General features: G+C 43.0%; 1 protein-coding gene across 18 annotated transcripts in view; it reads left to right on the top strand.

Moving 5' to 3' along the window:
• Foxp (forkhead box P) overlaps nt 1–19,595 on the top strand; it is a 290,869-nt gene that overhangs the window by 218,423 nt on the left and 52,851 nt on the right. Inside the window, exon 1 of one of the 18 annotated variants that reach the window (XM_071779927.1) lies at nt 14,286–14,571. The exons of the other annotated variants lie outside the window; for them this stretch is intronic. Coding sequence (XP_071636028.1) covers nt 14,509–14,571 — 63 coding nt within the window. The 5' untranslated portion in view covers nt 14,286–14,508. Of the gene's footprint in view, nt 1–14,285; nt 14,572–19,595 lie in introns of those variants that run through there. 18 annotated transcript variants of the gene reach the window in all.

The raw sequence follows: 19,595 nt of genomic DNA, 5'->3' as shown, positions 1-19,595 counted from the left end.
TTGAACATATTGAATCTCGTCTAATGGTTGAAATTTCACCGTGATTCCGCGAAGCAATCGACGGGCACAAGCTTTAGATGGATGGGCGCGCGGATGAGGGATGTGGACATCGACATAGCGCGGCGAGCGGACAGGCCAGATGGATGGATGGATCCAACGGGGGGGGGGGGACTTCTCTCGCGTTAAGGTCAATCCTTCGCGCGAAAGGTGCAGAAAAGTTTATTCGCCGTCTTCCGCCCGCATATTCTCGCGCGCGTTCCTATCTCCGTCCGCCGTGCGGCTTTATATACATTACATAATGATGTTTATCCCGTCGTACCGACGGGAACAATCGTCCCGAAAGTAAATATTTAACGTTATTTCGCGCAATGTTTCGAAGAGTGCGGAACGAGAAGCGCGGCGAGGGTGGGTGGAGAAAGAGGAGGAGGTGGAGGGGTGGGGTGGGGTGGGGAGGGGGAGGGAGGGGGGTGATGAAGAGAAGCGACCGAGAATTGGATCTGGAGCAGAAACGGGAGCGCGCGTGGAAGAAGCGCGTGGCGCGGCGGAGAGGGTGGCGCCTTCGGGGGGATGGGGAGAAAACGAGCGTTCCCTGCGAGCGTTTGTCTTTGAATTTTATTCGAGACGCTGATAATACGCGCTTCCGCCGGGAATTGCGCGATTCTTGTTTTATACGGGAAGGTAAACGCCGCCGCGCGCCATGCATCGAATTTCAATGCTCCCTCGGAGTCGATGGTGAAGCGACGACGGTTCAGGGCGGTTCAACGATTCTGGCGGTTGGAAAATTTGAATTCCCTTTTATAAAGGACGACTGGTGTGTCGCGTTGGAAAATAAAAAGTCGTTTAGGATACGTGAGAATTTTATTCATTTTCTGCGCGTGTTTTTTTTTCATCGTAACTCTGTAAAATATTTAAAATATATTGTTAAATTAAATAAGTAACTTTTATGATAACATGTTTTTTTGCATCGTATTTTCATATTCATATTTATTAATCCGCGCGGGCAACAATATATTTGATATTTTTTTTGCTGCCATTTAAAAATGTTTCGATTAGATATACGAAATGTAAAATATTGCGTTATATTACCGAACACCCGCATTACCGGGTTCAAATGCGAATGTGACGTCAGCGGAAATTGTGTTTCATTTCCCCCTGATGTGTTATGTTTTGTGGATCGAGCTCGCGATTTCGGGTTCAGGGATATCGCGCGTATCCAGCACACATCCCGAAAGAAAAAAAAGAGAAACGCAAAGTTTCGAGATCCCACAGCCGTGATATAGGCACGATGATATATGGCCGACGATAAAGCCGAGACACATTGAAAGGCTGCGATCGATTTTGCTTGGTTTCTCGGTCTGCCATTCTTCGAAATGTCGTTGCCGCGCGCGTGCTTTCTCCCACCGTCTTAGAAATGAATTGTGCGGGATCTATCGATTCGCGCCTTGGACGCCGTGGATGGCGTAAAAACCGTGGACACCACTCGACGTCCGCGCGTTTATATCGAATTTTAGAGTGGGATCGTAGATTGAAACTGAAAATTAAGTTTTAAGTCGTTCAAGTGTCTTCGTTGCAATTGTTACGCATTCATGGTGATAAAGAGAAAAAAAATAGCTGATAGAAGTAGATTACAAATGATAATAAGATAATAGATGATTCCTACAAGGTAAATTTGTAATTTTAATTTGATCACTCTTGATTGCCGGACGATACAAACTTCTTTCCAGCGGGCGAAGGGAAGGGAAGGGCAGGACAGAAGGACGGAAGTGAGTCGAGTTCGACTCTGGTCGGGGAAGAAAGGAGAAATAGGCGGAGAACAGGCGGGAGAATCGAGACCGCTGACGTAGCACTGTCCAAGCCAAATGGCCAAAATGGTCAGCCACCGTCGGTAATGGCCCAATAGACGCTCCTTACATTGCCGCAAGATATTGTTTAGGCTCGCCGTTTCCAACCCTCGCCACCTCGCCCGCGACCGATTTTCGATTCGAAGACTATCCTTTGCGAACGCGTGGCTGCTGCTGCGCTCCGCCATTTCCACGTTATGTTATCACTCGTAGAGGTATCGTTCGCGCGCGCGACCGTCAAGTCGATAAAAATTTTCCTTGTAGTAAGCATAGTTTTCTTTTACTGCCGGCAGTCGTTTCTACGCCGATTGCCCGAGGTGTGTCTTTTTCGCGGCTGTTCTTTCGGAGGAAAACTACTTGTATAAATAATAAATAGCTCGTCGTGTACTCACTTACATTTTATGTATAATGTTCTTTTTTGTAACAACTGCTTCAAGGAAATGTATAAAGTGACGTGTATATCTTATTTTATCGCAATTTTACATATCTTGGATTTAGAAACTCGCAGACGTGGATGTATGTTAAGATTCTTCAATTAAATGGACATTCTAATTAAACAAGAAGATAAGCAGTACATATTAAAATAAAAGGATTAGTTAACAATATTTGCTACTAGTTATATAATTATAATAAAAATTTAGATTCGCCGCAAACTAAATCCATTTGAATAAAGGCCATAATTCTTGTCTTATATGACCGTTGAGAAGTTGAGATGATGGATCGACGGCATCACTTGAAATATCGCTGGAATAAGAAAATTTTATTTCGACAGTGATTTGTCCGTCTGGCTGAAAGGTTCCAGGGCCCTCGAGTACTCCTTGTTGGCCATTATAACTTTCTGGCGTCAGGTAGTAATTAAGTCTGCAATAAGGACGAGTGGCCTGCCACCCATTAAGACAACGACGGATCGACACTTTGTGCGGCGGGCGCGAAAAAAGGTCGTCCCGTCAAATGAACCGAAAGGAGATCCGATGAAAGAAATTGTCAAAGTAAGAGAGGAAATAGAGAGAGTGGGAGTGCGCGATATAGATGAACGGTAGAGAGGATTCCGATACTTCACGCGGTCATTTTGTCGTAATTGCTAGTAGCAATTATGTATTTTTCACATAAGTGAGCTTTCTTCAACTGCTTTCTTTTAGTGGACTGTGAAACCTTTTTATACATTGTAAAGCAAATACTATTTTGATAAGAATCACGATTTAATCGTTTACAGTGAAAAAGAAAATTGGATCTTGTATCTATTTTACTTAAGTTCATCAATATTTATATATTTATTACATAAAATTTTGCATGATTAAATTCGTCTTTTAAAAATAAACCTGCGTTTTATGTACGCAGATTGTAGGTAATGTACTCTATAATATAGGATAAAAAATTATTTTCGAGCATTATCTTATCTAGGACAGTCAAGCGTCGCCACGTTCTTTTTTTTTTTATTTATAATCCATGGAGGACGAAGTCTTATCTTCGCGAATTTTTATTGCCGCTGGTGTCACTCCTACGAAAGTTCTCCAAAAACTGCTACTTTTCTCAAACTTATTCGAAGCAGTCGGCCAGAAATACACAGAAAAGTTTACGGAATTCGTTTTAATTATCTCGTGGCGAACGTTGAGCGACATCGTGAAGATAAGGATCCATACCAACGTCGCTTTTAAAATATCTTTTACATTGCTGAAAGATATACGAAGTACTAATTAAACTCTCGAAACAATCGGCGATAAGACGGATCGCCTCAATATCTCGCATCCCTTCGCGATACTTTCCCGAGGAGTCTCAAAATCTCTCGAGTACTCTTTTCTAAATATGTGCCTCGCGTAGATCTCGCAAAAACTCCGTCGTTTCCGGCGGTCTCATTGATCACCTCTGAGTCCGACGTGCGGCGGGGGCGGGAGGAGGCGGCGGTGGCAGACAAGGATGACGCGCCACGTGAGTTACCGCCGAATACGATATGCTCCCGATGCAGATGCAGATACCCAGACGATGTAACGACCGGTAGGGATGAGACTGCAGTTAGGCACGGCCAGTGTCTCCGGGGTACCATGGTATCCGGAATGGTGAAGTTTGCCCCGGTAGATTCCCTGTGTGACCCGTCGTCCGTCCTCTTCTCCCTCTATATCCTTCTCCCCTATCCTTCCCGCCCCCGTCCCGCGCCGCGCCGTCTCCATCGCTCTCTTTCGCTACAATACCGCGTTCTCCGGAAATTCCATAGAAGTCGAATCTCGCGCGCGCCCACACCCATCCGCCCACATAATTCCAGCGGGCGAGAGCTGTTCGGTTAATATCTCCCGCTTGCTGACACCGTCAAATAAAACATCCCCGGGTCGTCTTCGGGGCTGGCGTCGCGGGGTTGGGTTCGAGGAAGGTGTAACCTACGCCGTATAAAGACTCGAGACGCCGGAGAGGAAAATCTCGGTTCTTTATGTACGTACGTATAGATACACCACGCATCATCCGGCTGATGCGGCACTTTTTTGTACGGCGATCAGAATAAATGTGAGGAACTTGCAGGCACATTTCGTTTCGGCGAATGTCGCGGTGGGAATGGGACGGAGAGAGAGAGAGAGAGAGAGAGAGAGGGTGGCGTGGCGATTCGCGCCAAAGGATTATGCCCGCGCTGCCGGGGAATGGTGCGTTTGGGGTTTGTAAGGTGCTTCGCGCGAAAAAAAGAGGCGATACGATTCCTCTAGATGGATGAATGCGCGGCTTTCTTTCATAGCACTTCAATCTTGCGATCTGTTCTCAACGATCGGAACGTAAGATTGCCTGAAATAATAGGAAGCTGTTAAGTTAACTTTTCTACAATTCAATTTGAATTTTGGATTTTCTACAAATTCTTAATGTCTCATTAATCAACTTACAATTTTAAATAATGATAATAAGATAATGATCTTGCAGCTTACACTCGTTGGTCCGAAGTCAGCAGTGCATAGCTGAAGACTATCATTTTGAGCATTTGCGTTAAAGAGAAACAGAGAGTCTCGGTAAAAAGAGAGAGCGAGAGAGAAAGAGAGAAAGGCGTTCGGAGTAGTACAGAGTGGCAGAGAAATAGGTACTCGGAATGCGCGCAGAAAAGGGGGGAGGAAGGGCGACAGAAAGCTCCGGGAAAGGGGGTGGGAGATTCGCGCATATCCGATGCCGGGAGGGGGCAAAAGGGTACGAGGGGGGTAGGGAGATAAGGCTAACACAGCGAGAGAATGAGAATGAAGGGAGAGACGTTTCCACTATTGATCATCGAGGCTCAGAGTGTAATGCTAATCATGCCCCCTCGCTCGTACCCATTCCCCAACGCTCGCAGCCGCACCTACCCCCGGCAACTCTACGGCTCACCCTCTCCCCCCGCCTCTCTCCCGCTCCCGTTGATTCTCTTACCCGTCTCTTACCCTTCCGCCGCCAACGTCCCTTCTGTGACACAGAGCCGGCAAGATATCGACTCTGACACCCATGCGACCTATAAGCAACCGGGCTTCATCCCCCCCGTCATCTCTATCTCGTCGAAGATTCCCATAGATTTGAGAGAAGAACTGCATTTATTTCGGGAATATACGCAAAGCGCGGATTTTGCTAATTGATCAGGCACTATTAATCGGCTATATTTATTAAATATGCTATCACACTGAAAGATATTTAAATTTTTTAAAAATCTCTACCATATTAAAATCTCAATAATCATTCAAAATATGAAACATCCGTTAAATGATAAATAAAAGAGCAGATGTGTTTTTTATTTTTATTTAATATATTTTACGGGAATGTAAATATTATCTATTGAATATTTCAAAAAAGGGACACGTTATAATCTCTTAATTTAAAAAATTTTAGTAAATAAAATTTAAATGTAACAAATAAATATTGATTTATTTTTAATTTCTTATTTTATTGTGAGAGACAAATATTAACGTCAATGGCAGACGGCGATAGGGAGGATATTAAATTAAATTAAATAAATTGAATCGCCAACGATTTTTAATCGCGTATAGAACGGGGAGAGAGAGGACGCGCTCGTTGAAACAAGAGAGGCGCACCGTGCTGATACAATTAATTCCCGAAGCTCTTAAATTCCGCGCCGTTCACCGTCAGATGCACGTCGGTGTGCGATCGCGCAACGTTCGTCGTACCGGTAACGTCAACATTTGCCGCCGGTCGAAGGACCAGCGGCGCGATTAATAATTTCGACCGGGCATCCGCCACCGGCGGCCTCGGCGCCACGCTGTCTCCGGACCGCGGGCGGCGCAACAATATTTGCCGCTCTTGCAGCAACATTTTTCCGTGTGCCGCCCGCTTTTATTTTCAATCGGCAGTCGTCAGATCCTGCCTTCATAATGGAACGAGCCGTAAAGCACACGTCTCCGCCCTCCACCTCCGTTCAGCTCTTTACCTCTATCCTCCCCGTCCGTGCGTTCGCGTCCAGGCGGGATCAAATTATCCATTTGAATATATATTGTTTGAACGGGGCATCGAGAGAAACTATTTTGGTCTGCGTGATCCAGAAATGGAAGACGACGGTTGACACAGGCCATTATGAAAACGGTACCTGGCAGATTATACAGCTACAATTTTCCTTTTTTTTTTTTTAATTGCGTTAGGCGGTTCTGTATATAAATGACAGCGGGATATATATAACAACATACGCAGAATCGTATAAATTTGCATATCGAGGAGTGGCCCTCGAGCGTAAATCTATGATTGAATTGTCGAAAATCCGCATTAAACGCAGATGAAATATTTATCTCATTTTATCGCGAAATTATTATAGAAATATCTAATATAAGACCAACACAAAAACCAGTCTGACCGCTCATGCGGATAGACCGCTCGAGTCTCAGCTAATGAATACGCACGATATTAATCCTGCAAATAATGAGAAGTCATGCTTGGAAGAGAGAGATTGAAGGCAATATAATAATTACATCAGCATATCGGTAAATAAGAGTCAGCAACCTTCGCCCGTTAACTTCAGTGGTTCGTAGCTGAACACATAGTAACCTGTAAACGCGATGCAGAATTCTCGACGTAATCACTTCCTTCGGGATAGTGATAATAAAAAATATAAGACGGCACTTAAATCCGTTTTACCGCGATGGTAGGAATAAATTAAATTTTAACTTGAAACTCATACAGACGTTATATATTATAGATGTGAAGCGCAGTCCAACAAGGCTCTATAATTAGAAGATCAATTGCTTCTCTTACCTATAGCCACTAGCTTCCGAATTTAATATATCAGGCGACTCACTTAAATAAAAACAATCGTGCCCACGATACTTCGCGAATGACACGCATGCTGGCTTCGCGATATCTCGAAGGGTAAACGCGACGGAGAGGGGTGCGGTAAAGCCCCTAATTTCTCAGGGTAAAAGTTGCCAGCCGTAAGCATCTCCGCGAGGGGTGACGGGGTTGGAGAGCCGGAGAGCCGTATCAGGGTGAATGGAGAAAGACGCGGTAGTCAATCGACAGGCGAAGTGAGGGTATAGAGGGAGTTTATATTGGGAAAAAAAAGGCGAGACTCGGGCAGAGCAACAGCAGAGCACCAAGCCAGAGAGTGAAACGTTTAAACTTTTTATGAGTTGCTGCGTCGTCGCTCGAGCGAAGAAATTTCAATTTTGCCGCCCACCCTCGTGCGCTACTCTTTGCGCCGCGGAGGAGCCAGCCTTTCGACAGATCCCTTTTTCCTTTAACTCCCCCCCTTCCCCCGCAAGCGGTACCGTCACTTGCTTGAGAATTTTGGCACATCCGGCTGCGATATCCGCGCGGCTAATTTGCCTCGACACCACCTCGCTTCGATTCCCAACATTCCCCGGTCCCTCATTGACTGGCGTATTTGTTTAATGAGGTTTCGAGCTCCAGTCGAAGCACAGAACTTTATAAATTTTTCTAAATAAAAAGGACAGTCTGTATAATTGAGTGAAAACAAAATTAGAAGGGGAGAGAGTCTAGGAATGCTTAATTATTTTACGTTCTTTTTTTTCTTATGTTAGAAAAGATATTTTTATATTTGTACGTTAACAAATATTTTTTTAAATCTTTTTCAGTGAAAAAAGTTATCTTTTTTATATATTATGGTGATTTATATGCACTTTACATATTTAGAATCGCTTTCTGGAGATTTTTAAGATTTTAATAGATTATCGCGTATCAAGCATTAAATGAGTCAAACAGATATTTTATACTAGTCAGAGTTTGGCTATTCTTGCACGCGCATGATTTTACCATACATATTAAATTGCATAAATTATATACTAGAATAATGAATATCTGTATCGTTAATTATCGCATGCGATTGACCTTATCGATCTACTTTTAATGAATATGTTACAGTCATTTTTAAGATCACTAAATATTAACTTGACGTATCTTATTAAATATTGCTCGTTATATATTTCATGATTTAATCATAAAATTTAACTTTTAATTTCCCTATAATTATATAACTATATGTTTCGTTAGGTATAATAACGTGAAAATATTCCGTTTATCATTACTTTTTCGCGTTATACACTCGAACGCTACAAACTGTATGGTAAACTGGCCGAAGGCAACGTAAAGCAGTCTCGTAGTTCCCGTCGCCTCATCCTCTCTGCCAGGGTCATAAAAGTCTTGATGAAGACGTCAATGAATATTTATCCTTTCGTTCCGTCGTGGCTCCATCTTGCCTCAACCCCGCCGGTGCGGTGGTCTGGCGATGTTCCTTTCTTTTAAGACGAGACATTAAGCGAGGTCGATTGGCGAAGTTTCATCAGTATTTAATCCGACGACGCCCTGATGCCGCATGAGTCTGAGATAATCACATGTCTTTAGAAACAGGAACGACGAGGTATATTAAAAATTACTTTACAATGAATAATATATTTTATATTATTTTGTATATTATTCGAAGACTTACCAAGCTAAATAATTTATAACGGTAAAAAGTTGCATCGATACTGTTGTGATGCATATAAAAGTGTTCTAAATTTACAAGTGAAAAAAATTGATACATGTACTTATAATGCGTATGTCTCATTATAATTGAACTAGCAATTGAAAAAGAAGATAATACATTTATCTGCAATTTTTTGCTTCCGAGGGCAAAAAACGTGAATATTAAACAATACGTCGTAGATAAACTCTATCGAGCTTTGATACACGAATTGGAGATACGATGGTGCACCAGAAGGGAAGAGGAGTGTGGATGTTCGAAGGATGTGGCGAGGATGACCACCACGAGGCAGGCGTCGAGACGCTCTACGACGTAGAAGGAGAAAAAGACGCGGAAACGGCGAAAGGCAGCGGCCCAGACAAACGCGGAAAGGCAATGTCAGCATTGCGCAGATCCTCTCGCCGCCACCGCCTACTGCATCCCCCCGTTTTAATATGTTGACGCTCCGTTGGATCGCGGGCGGCAGGGAGAAGGAGAGGGAGAAGACGGGGGACAGAATGGCGAAAAAAAGAAGCCAGGAGGAAGAGAAGTGAAAAGGCAAAAAGAAAAATATCTCTCGGACAGGATCGCCGGTAAGGGGGCGGTCGCGAGGTGTGGAGGCTGCAGTCAGGGGGTGGTGGCGGGCGCCCGCCGCCGGGGTTGGGCATCCCGGGGACGGCACAAACAGCAGCACCAGGCGAAAAGAAAGTTTGCCGTGTAACAACAAAAGACGTTTGTTATTGGCGCAGCATTTGAATTGTCTCTGTGTCGGCGGGCCTCCTTATTGGCCGAGCGTCGGCGACGCGACTCCTGCGCTGGTGGGGGGTTGCAAAGGGTGGTAGCCACCCCCACGGCTTGCCACCCACTCCCCACCGGCCCTCACTTCTTGCCCCCTCCAGCGGCGCCCCTACTTTGTCCTCGAGAGAGAGAGAACGGCTATACACGCGGCTAAGTGTACCGGCTATCTGGACTACGAAGCTACTACCCCCATACCGTTTCCTACCCGTCTCTCGATCGTCCTCCCCGGATAGCGCGGCTGGGCCCTGGGATGACCCTTTCCGAGTACCTACCTTACGTACGCGGACCAACCTCGTATCTGCTCGTAACGACGGAGGAGAAATGCCTCGCAGAATGCAGGCGTGACTCTTATTTAATTTTGCTGCTTGAGCTACCAGCATCCGGCGAGTAGCGTTTGGAATTATGCTGGGGAATGCAAGAACGGTTTGGGAGAGAAGGCTTTAATATCGCTGATAATTAACGAATGGCTGTAGTATAGCTATGTGTCTCTCATAGGAATTTTAATTGGCATAATTTTATTTAAAATATAATATTAATTGGATAAGCATAATTTTACATAATAAAAAAATAAAAAGACAGGGTATAAGAGAAAAAAGGAACATGTACATATATACAGTTTTCTCACATGAATGACGTACTTTCTTATCGAAAAATGCAGAATAGAAGATATGGAAAATTACGTAGGTTTCTATTTATTTGTCTAATCAAATTATTACATTATGAAAGACCTTTAATTAAAATATTAGTGACTATACGCCAAGAAATATGCAAATAACAGATTACAAAAAATGTATTCGCGCGTGCTATAGCTTAGACAGTGCAATGGGAACTCAACAGGGCGCAGACATCCTTCTCGAATCGATTCTTTCGCTTCTCTCATATCCGACTTCGATCACCGGCGCGGCATTATCTAGCTGCGCGATTCATGCGCACAATCTTACCCGACACAGTTTTATATTCGTACCTATCGCGCGCGCTACGACGTATATCAATGGATCGGTTCCGGAATGTTTTAGTAGACCTGTGTGCTGATACCTACCTAGATTATTGTTAGCAACATCTGCTCCTAACGATTATTCTTGGAATTATACTGCAAATTTATGACGCGGGTCGAAGCCCCGTTTTACGAGACGCTTTCGTATCGAAAACTTCCATCTCTCCGCGTAACTTATGACCCCTCGGCTTAACTTATATTGCAATCGCTATACCTGCTATTAATTAACGCAACTTAACGTTTCGCGATGTTATTCCTGTTTTTCAAATCACCGTTTCTTGATACGGTCGATTTGATTTTGCTCGCGACATTTGTCAGAATAATATAACTTAATCAACATACGCAGCAATATATTGAATATATGTATTATAATAAGCGAATTTAATAATATGGCGATTGGCGGTGCGCATTTCACGTGAAATAATAAGCACATAGGGAAATTAAGAAACAAATTTTGATGCGTAAACATTAGGTTAATCTAGTAAGTACATCTTGATTATTTCTTGGTCTCAAGTGGCGCGGTACTTGCGGTATCCAATCAATACGGCATTACGCAAAAATATTAATTGAAAATAATATTTAAGTAGAAAAATGTAGATTGAGATCATAATCATTTGCTGCGCGCTCATTTTACTTGTATGCAACGATTAAATAGTGCGTTCATGTTTGATGATTCACCTTTTGAACTCTTGACCGAGCGAACGGAATTCGGCTGGATCAAATGGTATAATCTGTTCGCGGTATCTGTATTAAGAGCCAATGAATGACATAAATCAGTATTTGTTGCCCATGGACAATGAGTAATCATTGACAGATAATATCAGACGTGTCCACTTGATATAATCGAATTAAATTTGAATTTGGTTACGTTATCATGAAGCACTACTACTATGATTAATCGATGAAAATTGTAATTTTAGATACCGCATTTGATCTCACTGTTAAGGGTTTATATTCGCTGATTAGACATGCTGCGATATTAATTATAGCGTCACGCAGGTTGATAGTAGAAATAAATTTCGTGATGAATGCGACACGGTTTGATAAAAATTTGCATAAAAGTAAATTGCGGTTGATTGAAAGCAGCGGTAAGTGCCGTCTCGTTTATGCCTGATGCAATTTGCAATACGTGAAAAACACAAATTAAAAGGGAGCATCGCGTGTGATCGAGTTATACAAGAAAATGGAAATTTAAATGCAATGGATTACGTTTAACACGTCTCCAATATTGTACATTGTCTTTCAACTATTGATTTTTTAAATTAATATACTTAAATTAATTCCTATTTAACAAAAAGTGAGACAGTGAGAGGCAGTAATAAGTAATTTTGAATTACAATAGGTTTGTGAGAAATGAAAGCTTTTCCTTGCTTTACAACTGCACACATATTACATTTTTTTATTATTTTTTTGTTTAATTTCAAATTATATTTAACGGAGCTTTAATATATGTATAGATTAAATTAAAAGGTATTTACTGAAGATTAACAATTTATTTATTAATAAATATTAGGTATTTATATTAAATATTAATAAAAATAACGTCACATTCATTTTCTTAATTGTTATGTGATAATTGATTCCATGTAGGCTGGAGATTATTGAGTTAAAGTGAAGTGTCTGGCAAACGTACATATAAAAACGTTAGCCGATATATGCTGGAAAAGTTGCTGCTGATTCTTCGATCATTTTATAACATAAAGGTCCTCTCTGACATTCATTATATTGAAAAATAATCTTCAACTTGCGCTCCAATGTTTTGAGAGAAAATTTCTTTTGATGAAATTACAGACAAATTCTCTTGAAACAACTGAATTGTTCAATACAACATATACATATACAATACATATACAATAGCAAACGAGCAACAAACTGGTATACAAGAGTATTCATTTTCAGTGTTTAAATACATTTCCAAATATCATTATCTCGACGATGAAAGAGAGTAGCTATAATATCGTCCTAAGAAAAGTATCATCATATGAAGAATCAGATTTGTGTCCGATTATGGCTGCGGTCCACTTGACGCTACAAATTCTTTGGAGCGTTTTTTTTCTCCTTCTTTCTTCATTGAAAGAAAAGAGAAGAGGAATGCTTCGAAGCATTTGTAGCGTCAAGTGGACCGCAGCCTATAAGTATCACGCATGTACAGAAGTTTTCTTGTACATTTTCGAATGCAAAGTCTAACATAATTCTTCGTCGGACAGTGCCGTCAGTAGGTAGTCGAACGACGGAGTATACGCGTGCACGACCGTCCGTCCGTTCCATCCTCTCCGTCGGCGTTCGCCCACCTGCATCGCTGGGAGAATGCGTCTAGAGCCACCCCAGGCTGCCGGCCCTCGCATCCCTCTCGAGAGAGAAGCATGCGCCGCCTCCGACCCCCACTACGACGTCCCCTATATCGTATCCCTCTCGCGCCCTCTCCCCCTGTTACTGCCGCCGTCGCATAAAAGCGTTGGATGCGGGGTGAGATGCCCCTAAAAGCTTGCACCACGCGCGAGGCGAGAAAGAGAGAGAGAGAGAGAGAGAGAGAGAGAGAGAGAGAGAGAGAGATAGCCGGGAGTGTGGAAAAAGACGAGGTGAGAGAGGGAGAGAGAGACGCAGTGACAAAACGATGAGAAAGCAGCATCGAGACAACTAACGGCGCACGAAGCAACCGCGCGATCGCTGGAGAACGCTGGGAAGAGGGAAAGAGAAAGAAGAGCTTACAACTTGCTGCCTCTCGGGTGCCTCTGGAGGGGAGAAAGTCCCCCCGCGCGTCCCCTATAGCCGCCCCTACTTTCCTTACCTCCCTACCTTCTCTTGCCCCGACGCGACGCCGGCACCCCCTCTCTCGGGTTTTCTCTCGCTTACGCTCTTTCTCTCGCTCCCCGTGTGTATGGTTAAATATTGCATTATTGTTTTAACGGCAGGGAGGAAAACAGCGCAGCCGGTCGTGCCCGCCCGCAGAGTTGCGCGCATCCGTGCCGCGTGTACACTCCTGTCGCGTCCTCGGCCGACTGCTTGCCTCGTCGCGTCGCGTGCAAGCAAGTCATCTTCGTTATCCTCGTCGTCGTCGTCATCGTTGTCGATGAACGCGCGTCGAAGCCGGTAGTCGTTCATCCCTTGTCTATCACCTTTTGTCCTACGTCCTATACGGCTATCGTCGAGGCATTTCTTCATTCTTGAACGCAGCAACGTCCAATGATCCGGTCAGCATTCCGCGACACGCTCCGCGTGTCTTTCTCCTCCTCCTCCCTCTGCCTTGCATCCCCGCCACCGCCCGTATCGCGGCGACCACCCCTATACCGCCGAGAATGACTACGGAGCCACGTCGCGACCCAGTTGTGTTTCGCGTGCTTTCGCGTGTCTGGCTGTTTAGCGGACAAGCCTCCGCTCGGAACGGGTTGCAGCGACAGCGACAGCGGTAGTGGCAACAGCAGCAGCAGCAGTAGCATCAGCGGCAGCAGGAGCAGCAGCAGCGGCCGCTAGAGATTCGCGCGCACCCTCCACCCCCGCACAACGTACAAATCCACCCAACCCGCGGCCACAACCACCGCCTTATCCCGCGCTTTCTCCGCCAGCCAGCCGACGTAGCTGCGCAAGGCCATTCTCGGGGGTGCCACCCCCGGCTCCTTCCCCTCCCGCTCCTCCACCTCTCTCCTTTTGTACACCAATCCCTTCCCTCTCTCTTTTTCTTGTGTGTATGCACCTTCTCTCTCTCTCTCTCTCTCTTTCTTTCTCTCTCTTTCTCTTTCTCTCTCTCTCTCTCTCTCTCTCTCTCTCTCTGTCTCTCCCTTTTTCTCTCTGTCACCGTATACCCCGCGTTTACCACCCCTACACCCCTATACCCGGCATCTCAACAACAAGTACTCGCTACCCGGTAGCATCCGACACAACACAGCAAGTCGCCCTACCACCGCCTTCGAGGCCACCCTCGGAGGCCTGCCTGGGGTGCCTCGCAGCGTCGTGGCAAACACGGTATCGCCTACTGAGCGTGGATGTCTCGAGACAACCGGCAGATATACCGCGGAACACTGCCAGCGCCTTCTGACACCTTTGGGGTATGTTTCTCCCTCTCTTTCTCTCTCTCTCTCTCACACACACACATTCTCTCTCTCTCTCACTCTCACTCTCACTCTCTTTCTCTCTCTTCCATCCTTGTGAGCATACACGGACACATTGGGCACGTGTGTCCGTGTGTTTGGACTGTCTCTCTCTCGCTCTCTCTTTCCCTCGCACACTCGCGCTTGCTCTCTCGGTCGCCTCCAGTACGTCCATCTCTCTCCTTCGCTCAAGTTCGTTTTGAGGCGACCTGTCGATCTGCTCCTCTCTGTCTAACGGTTCACCAAGATCGCGCAACGACGATTGTCCTCCTCCTCGGTCGTGTTGTGAACACGCGGGAAAGGGAAAGAGAGATAGAGAAAGCGAACGCGCAACGAACTTTTCTGACAGTGAATGGAGTGGATTCGAGCGATTACCTTTTACGTATCGATGCCGCGCGTGGATCCCCAAGATCCACGGGAATGACATATGGCGGGGAAATACGAGATCGGTGGTCGAGGCTATCAGTGATTGATCAGTGTGTACGTTCGCGGATATGCGGATATACCTGCCACGGCGGTCTCGTCGCTGATGCAACAGGATGCAATAATTGTCAAGTGCAACGCAAGTGGAATAGTGATTTAGTTCTCAAAAATGCGAAAGCTGACAGTGTAACGATGTGCGTTTATCGAGGGAAACACATTTTTTCTTTTAAATTATAACATTAAGAATATTATGCGCAAGATGCTAATAATAATGATAATGATATTTAAATATAAACATATCATAAATAAGTTCGATTGCAAAATGGCATAATTGTCAGTTTTGTGTGTTGTGCAGCTGTTGACGAGTTGTATAGCGGAATCTGACCAATCAATTTTCACATTTGAATAAAAATTGCGTAAAATGTATGTCGCGTTGAAGTGAAATCTTTATCACCGATACATTGGGATTTATTCGTTCCAGATATTTTTATACGAGGTTATAAGTTCGCTGGAGTTACGTGTTAAACTACGAATCAAGATATCGCGATTAAACGTATTGTAGTAAATGTAATAAAGTGAAGCAAAAACGTTCGAATGATATCAGTCCAGCGCGCGACCACGTCGGCTTAAAGTCGCGAAGTGCTATCAGGACGTCGTGTCAATTTGTAGCAACACTACAGGCGAAGCGAGGCAATCAAACAGGTGTGTAAGCGTAAACTCGCCGAAATGTGGCCGATCGATACCGACGGCCACTTACAACTTGGGAATTCTTGACAAGCGTTTAAAACAAGCGGCTTAATTTTCGCGATGGCGACACGATGTAAAGTAAGCAACCGATAATGCGTCCCGCGCGCTCCGCGAACTTAAACACGACGTGACTTAACGAGCAATATTTGTAATCGCGACCCACCCTCGGCGACGCTGTTACGCCGTCTTTTCTGTAACGTCTTAGATGTTACTATTCTTGAAACACGGAAAATATACTCCGAATATAACTAGAAAGATGTCCTAAATGTTGTATACTCCGTAATGTGCAATGAGAGAAGTATTTTGTTATTTTCTTGAATTTAGGCAAATATTACGCTAATATTCAGACGTATCTATTTTTAGACATTAATTTTGTCTTTTATCTTACGTAACTACTTTGTAACGACATCATTTAGATAGGCGCGTTCTTATCCTTATCTGGCAGTTAGGCGACCAGACGTTTATTTTCTAATAATTATCGCGAGGTCCGAGTTATCACTTGTTAATGCCGAATTCGGCACTAATATGTCAAATTACATCTTTGCTCCCCCGTGCACAAGCCGTGGTTCGTTATTATTTCATAAAAAGCGCCGTCAATTATGTCAGCAACCCGATGCCATTATTTCCAGCGCGAAAAATTAATTTCCTCTAAGTGCATCCATTTAATCGACGAAAGTATTGTTCCGCTTTATCTTGTTTCACGTTCGCGGAGCCGCGTGTACACGTTGACAAAGGGGGAACGCAGTGTTTACGCTTTATCGTCGGCCAAGCTGTTTTCTTTATCGATCGCGATTGTTATCAGGTCATCTTGCAAGCCATCGCCATGCAATTGCATCTACTGAAACGCTGAATGCGCCTATTCTACGTAAAAGTTTTTTCAAGTCGGTAAGAAACATCGCGTACAAAGAGGTTTCTAAGTGACGTACATTTTCTATACTTTGAACAAAATTGCAAAAATGTTGAAGCAAGTCAAATGTAACATTTTTCTCGCGGCTATATGATTATTTTATTTTTTGTACCGCTTTTAACATTAACTATTGCTAATTTTTAGAAGTTTTAAAAATGATTGGGATATAATACTGGATTTATGAGAATGAGTATAATTGAAGTTATCTAGAACGGAGTAAAATTACGATAAATCCGGAAGTATTTATGATTAATAGCAAAATTTAGAGGAAAAAATATGATAAGTTGTTAAAAGAATATTTAAACGAGGAATTGCTATTAAATGGAATATCCGAATCATTCAGATTTTTAAAGACGATGATCGAGTAGAGCGAACGAAACGTAATATCAGCGTCAGACGCGCGAGAGATCGTCGAATAATAATAAATCAGAGAAGTTATCAACATCTGTCTCTCTTCGTCATCATTCTTCTTTGTAGCAAGTAAGCGCACGATGACTGATATATGTTCCATTCTCATACAACTTGGCACAAATCTACTAGGTCTAGACCCATGAATAAAAAATGAGAGGTGTGGAGTGAAGAGCGTGTTATTCTCTTTTGACGTGTTGTGAACAGCTGCTGAAATCGTTTGGATCAATTTTTGCATTCATACGCCGGCATCAGGATTGCAGACGCTATTAACGACAGTCGCATATTTCGTAGAAAGTATACGTGTTTCACATTTCAGCGAGCAATAAACTGGGATACGGTATAAAATATAAGTCTAGAATGTGACCTTTTGCATTCTATATGCCAGCGCGTTAGTATGCACGTTGGAAGCTAAAAATAAAATGCATTCTATGAAATATTCTGTCATCGTTTTCGTCTCATTATGATTAGTATTATTATTATTATTATCGACGTCGTTATTATCATCGTTGAAAATAAAACTCTTACAATGAATTATAAATAGAAACATGGTGTTCTTATGCTTTGCTCTTTGCATTAGATAAATAACAAAATGTCTTATCATAATTTGTAATTGTCTATGTTTTATTTTGTCTTTTGAACTATATCTCGTCAAATTTAACGTTGCAAAAACTTAAACGAGAATTTTTTATCGAATTGGGTACATTTAGTTTTTTGCGAACTAACATATATATTTTAATTTATTCTCTATTTATGGATTATTTCTAATTGCTTATATTAAATAAAAATTGCTTATATTAATTAATAAAATGTACAAATACGATCAATAATGTCAATCGCACAAATATGTTAATCAAATTTCAGATTATTACAAAAATTGTCATTACTTTCCGAACCGTCTGGCGTCAGAAAGATTTGCTTTCGTTGCCGACACGAGCAACGTGAGGAAATACGTGTTGTCATGTCGGGCGCGTGGCACGCACTGGGGGGATAGTCGCAGTAGTCGCACGCATCGTTGTGTCGGGTAGTGTAGTGTATCGTCGGGCGCCGACGCTTCATCCCCTTTCACTCCACCCCACGCTCTTTCACCCACAACCCGTCCTATCCCTCCCCGAAACCGCGAAACCTCGAAACTCCACGCTCGAAAAGCTGTAAGCCGCTACCTGCTCGACAGTCGCGTGGCTACCGCGCCACCGTGCGCACGAAAGCGCCGCGAAACATCGGCCGCCATGGGCTCAAACCGCGAGAAAGAGGCCGAGAGAGCGTTCCCTTTCTCACGAAAGCAATCGCGGTTCGCGATTAGCACCGCGCAAAACGCAATGCCCCGCGGCCGCGAACCGCAGAATGCCGATCGCACGCGTGCCGCATGCCACCGTTCCTTCCGCGGTCCTCATCATGCCGGAATGCAATCGATTTTTAGATATTTGTACTCTCCTTTAGCTCCTTCTAGCTCTTTCGATTATACGAATTCTGTATTAATTGATTAAATATATATTTTTGTATTAATTGTTTTTTAAAGTATAAGCATACTGTTTTTTTAATTAATGAATTGTAAGTTTTGATAAAGGATATTTTAAATTCTAAAGAAAATATATCGTATGTGTGTGTAGAACAAGTGTAAAACAAAAGAAAATATTCCAGAATTGTTTTGTTTGAAACTGAAAAAATCGTTTTTCTGTAATACTCAGTTATTTTACTATTTTTATTAATTTAATTATTTATATTTTGCAAGTTCGACAATTAAAAATAATTTATTCAATATTATAAAGCTACGTTATAAAGTTAAAGATATTCTTCCGTGATAAATGCGTGATAAATTTGCCACACTTCCGCTGTCTATTATCTTATAAGAATAAATGTCTTCTTAAGAGAGCAAAAAATTTCCGTGAAAATAAAAATTCCGAAGAAACAATTCCACCTCAATTTTCATTAGTTACATCTTCACTTTGCATATATTATAAAGCATCGTGGACAGCAATCGCGCATTTATTCGACATTGATGTGACATATGAATATTAAAACATAAAGTATCGCCTCTAAATTTTCATCGGCGTGGAAACTGCCGTTTCTGAATAATGTACGGTCCTATTAAAATCTAATTGCATTACAGTTCGCTGTACGGTGCGTCATTTTCGTACAAACCGGGATTATCAAACCGGCTAAAGTTCTATATGACACACGTGTCTCAATTACTTCGTTATTAATTTAAACATTAATGCTTCGATTTTAATTTATATTTAGAGAATGCTATCGCGCTTGCGCGGTTTTGAGGAGGACATTCCTCGCAAAAAACTAATATTAGCGTGACGATATAAATTTTTATATTTGCCGCTATATACACGCGGGGTGCACGAAAATTTTACGAATTCTGCATTTTTTTTAAGGACCCTCCCTTCGCCCGAGCCGGGTCGTTCCGCAAAATTTTCCTATAAAATTGAAAGACAGAGAAAAAAAAGTGTAGGGTATAATATAGAAGTATTATAAATCTCATACAAAC

This window comes from Temnothorax longispinosus, chromosome 5 (genome assembly GCF_030848805.1).
Source record: "Temnothorax longispinosus isolate EJ_2023e chromosome 5, Tlon_JGU_v1, whole genome shotgun sequence".
NCBI lineage: Eukaryota > Metazoa > Arthropoda > Insecta > Hymenoptera > Formicidae > Temnothorax > Temnothorax longispinosus.
Note: the sequence above shows the minus strand (reverse complement) of the source record. Positions and strands in the feature narration are given on the sequence as shown.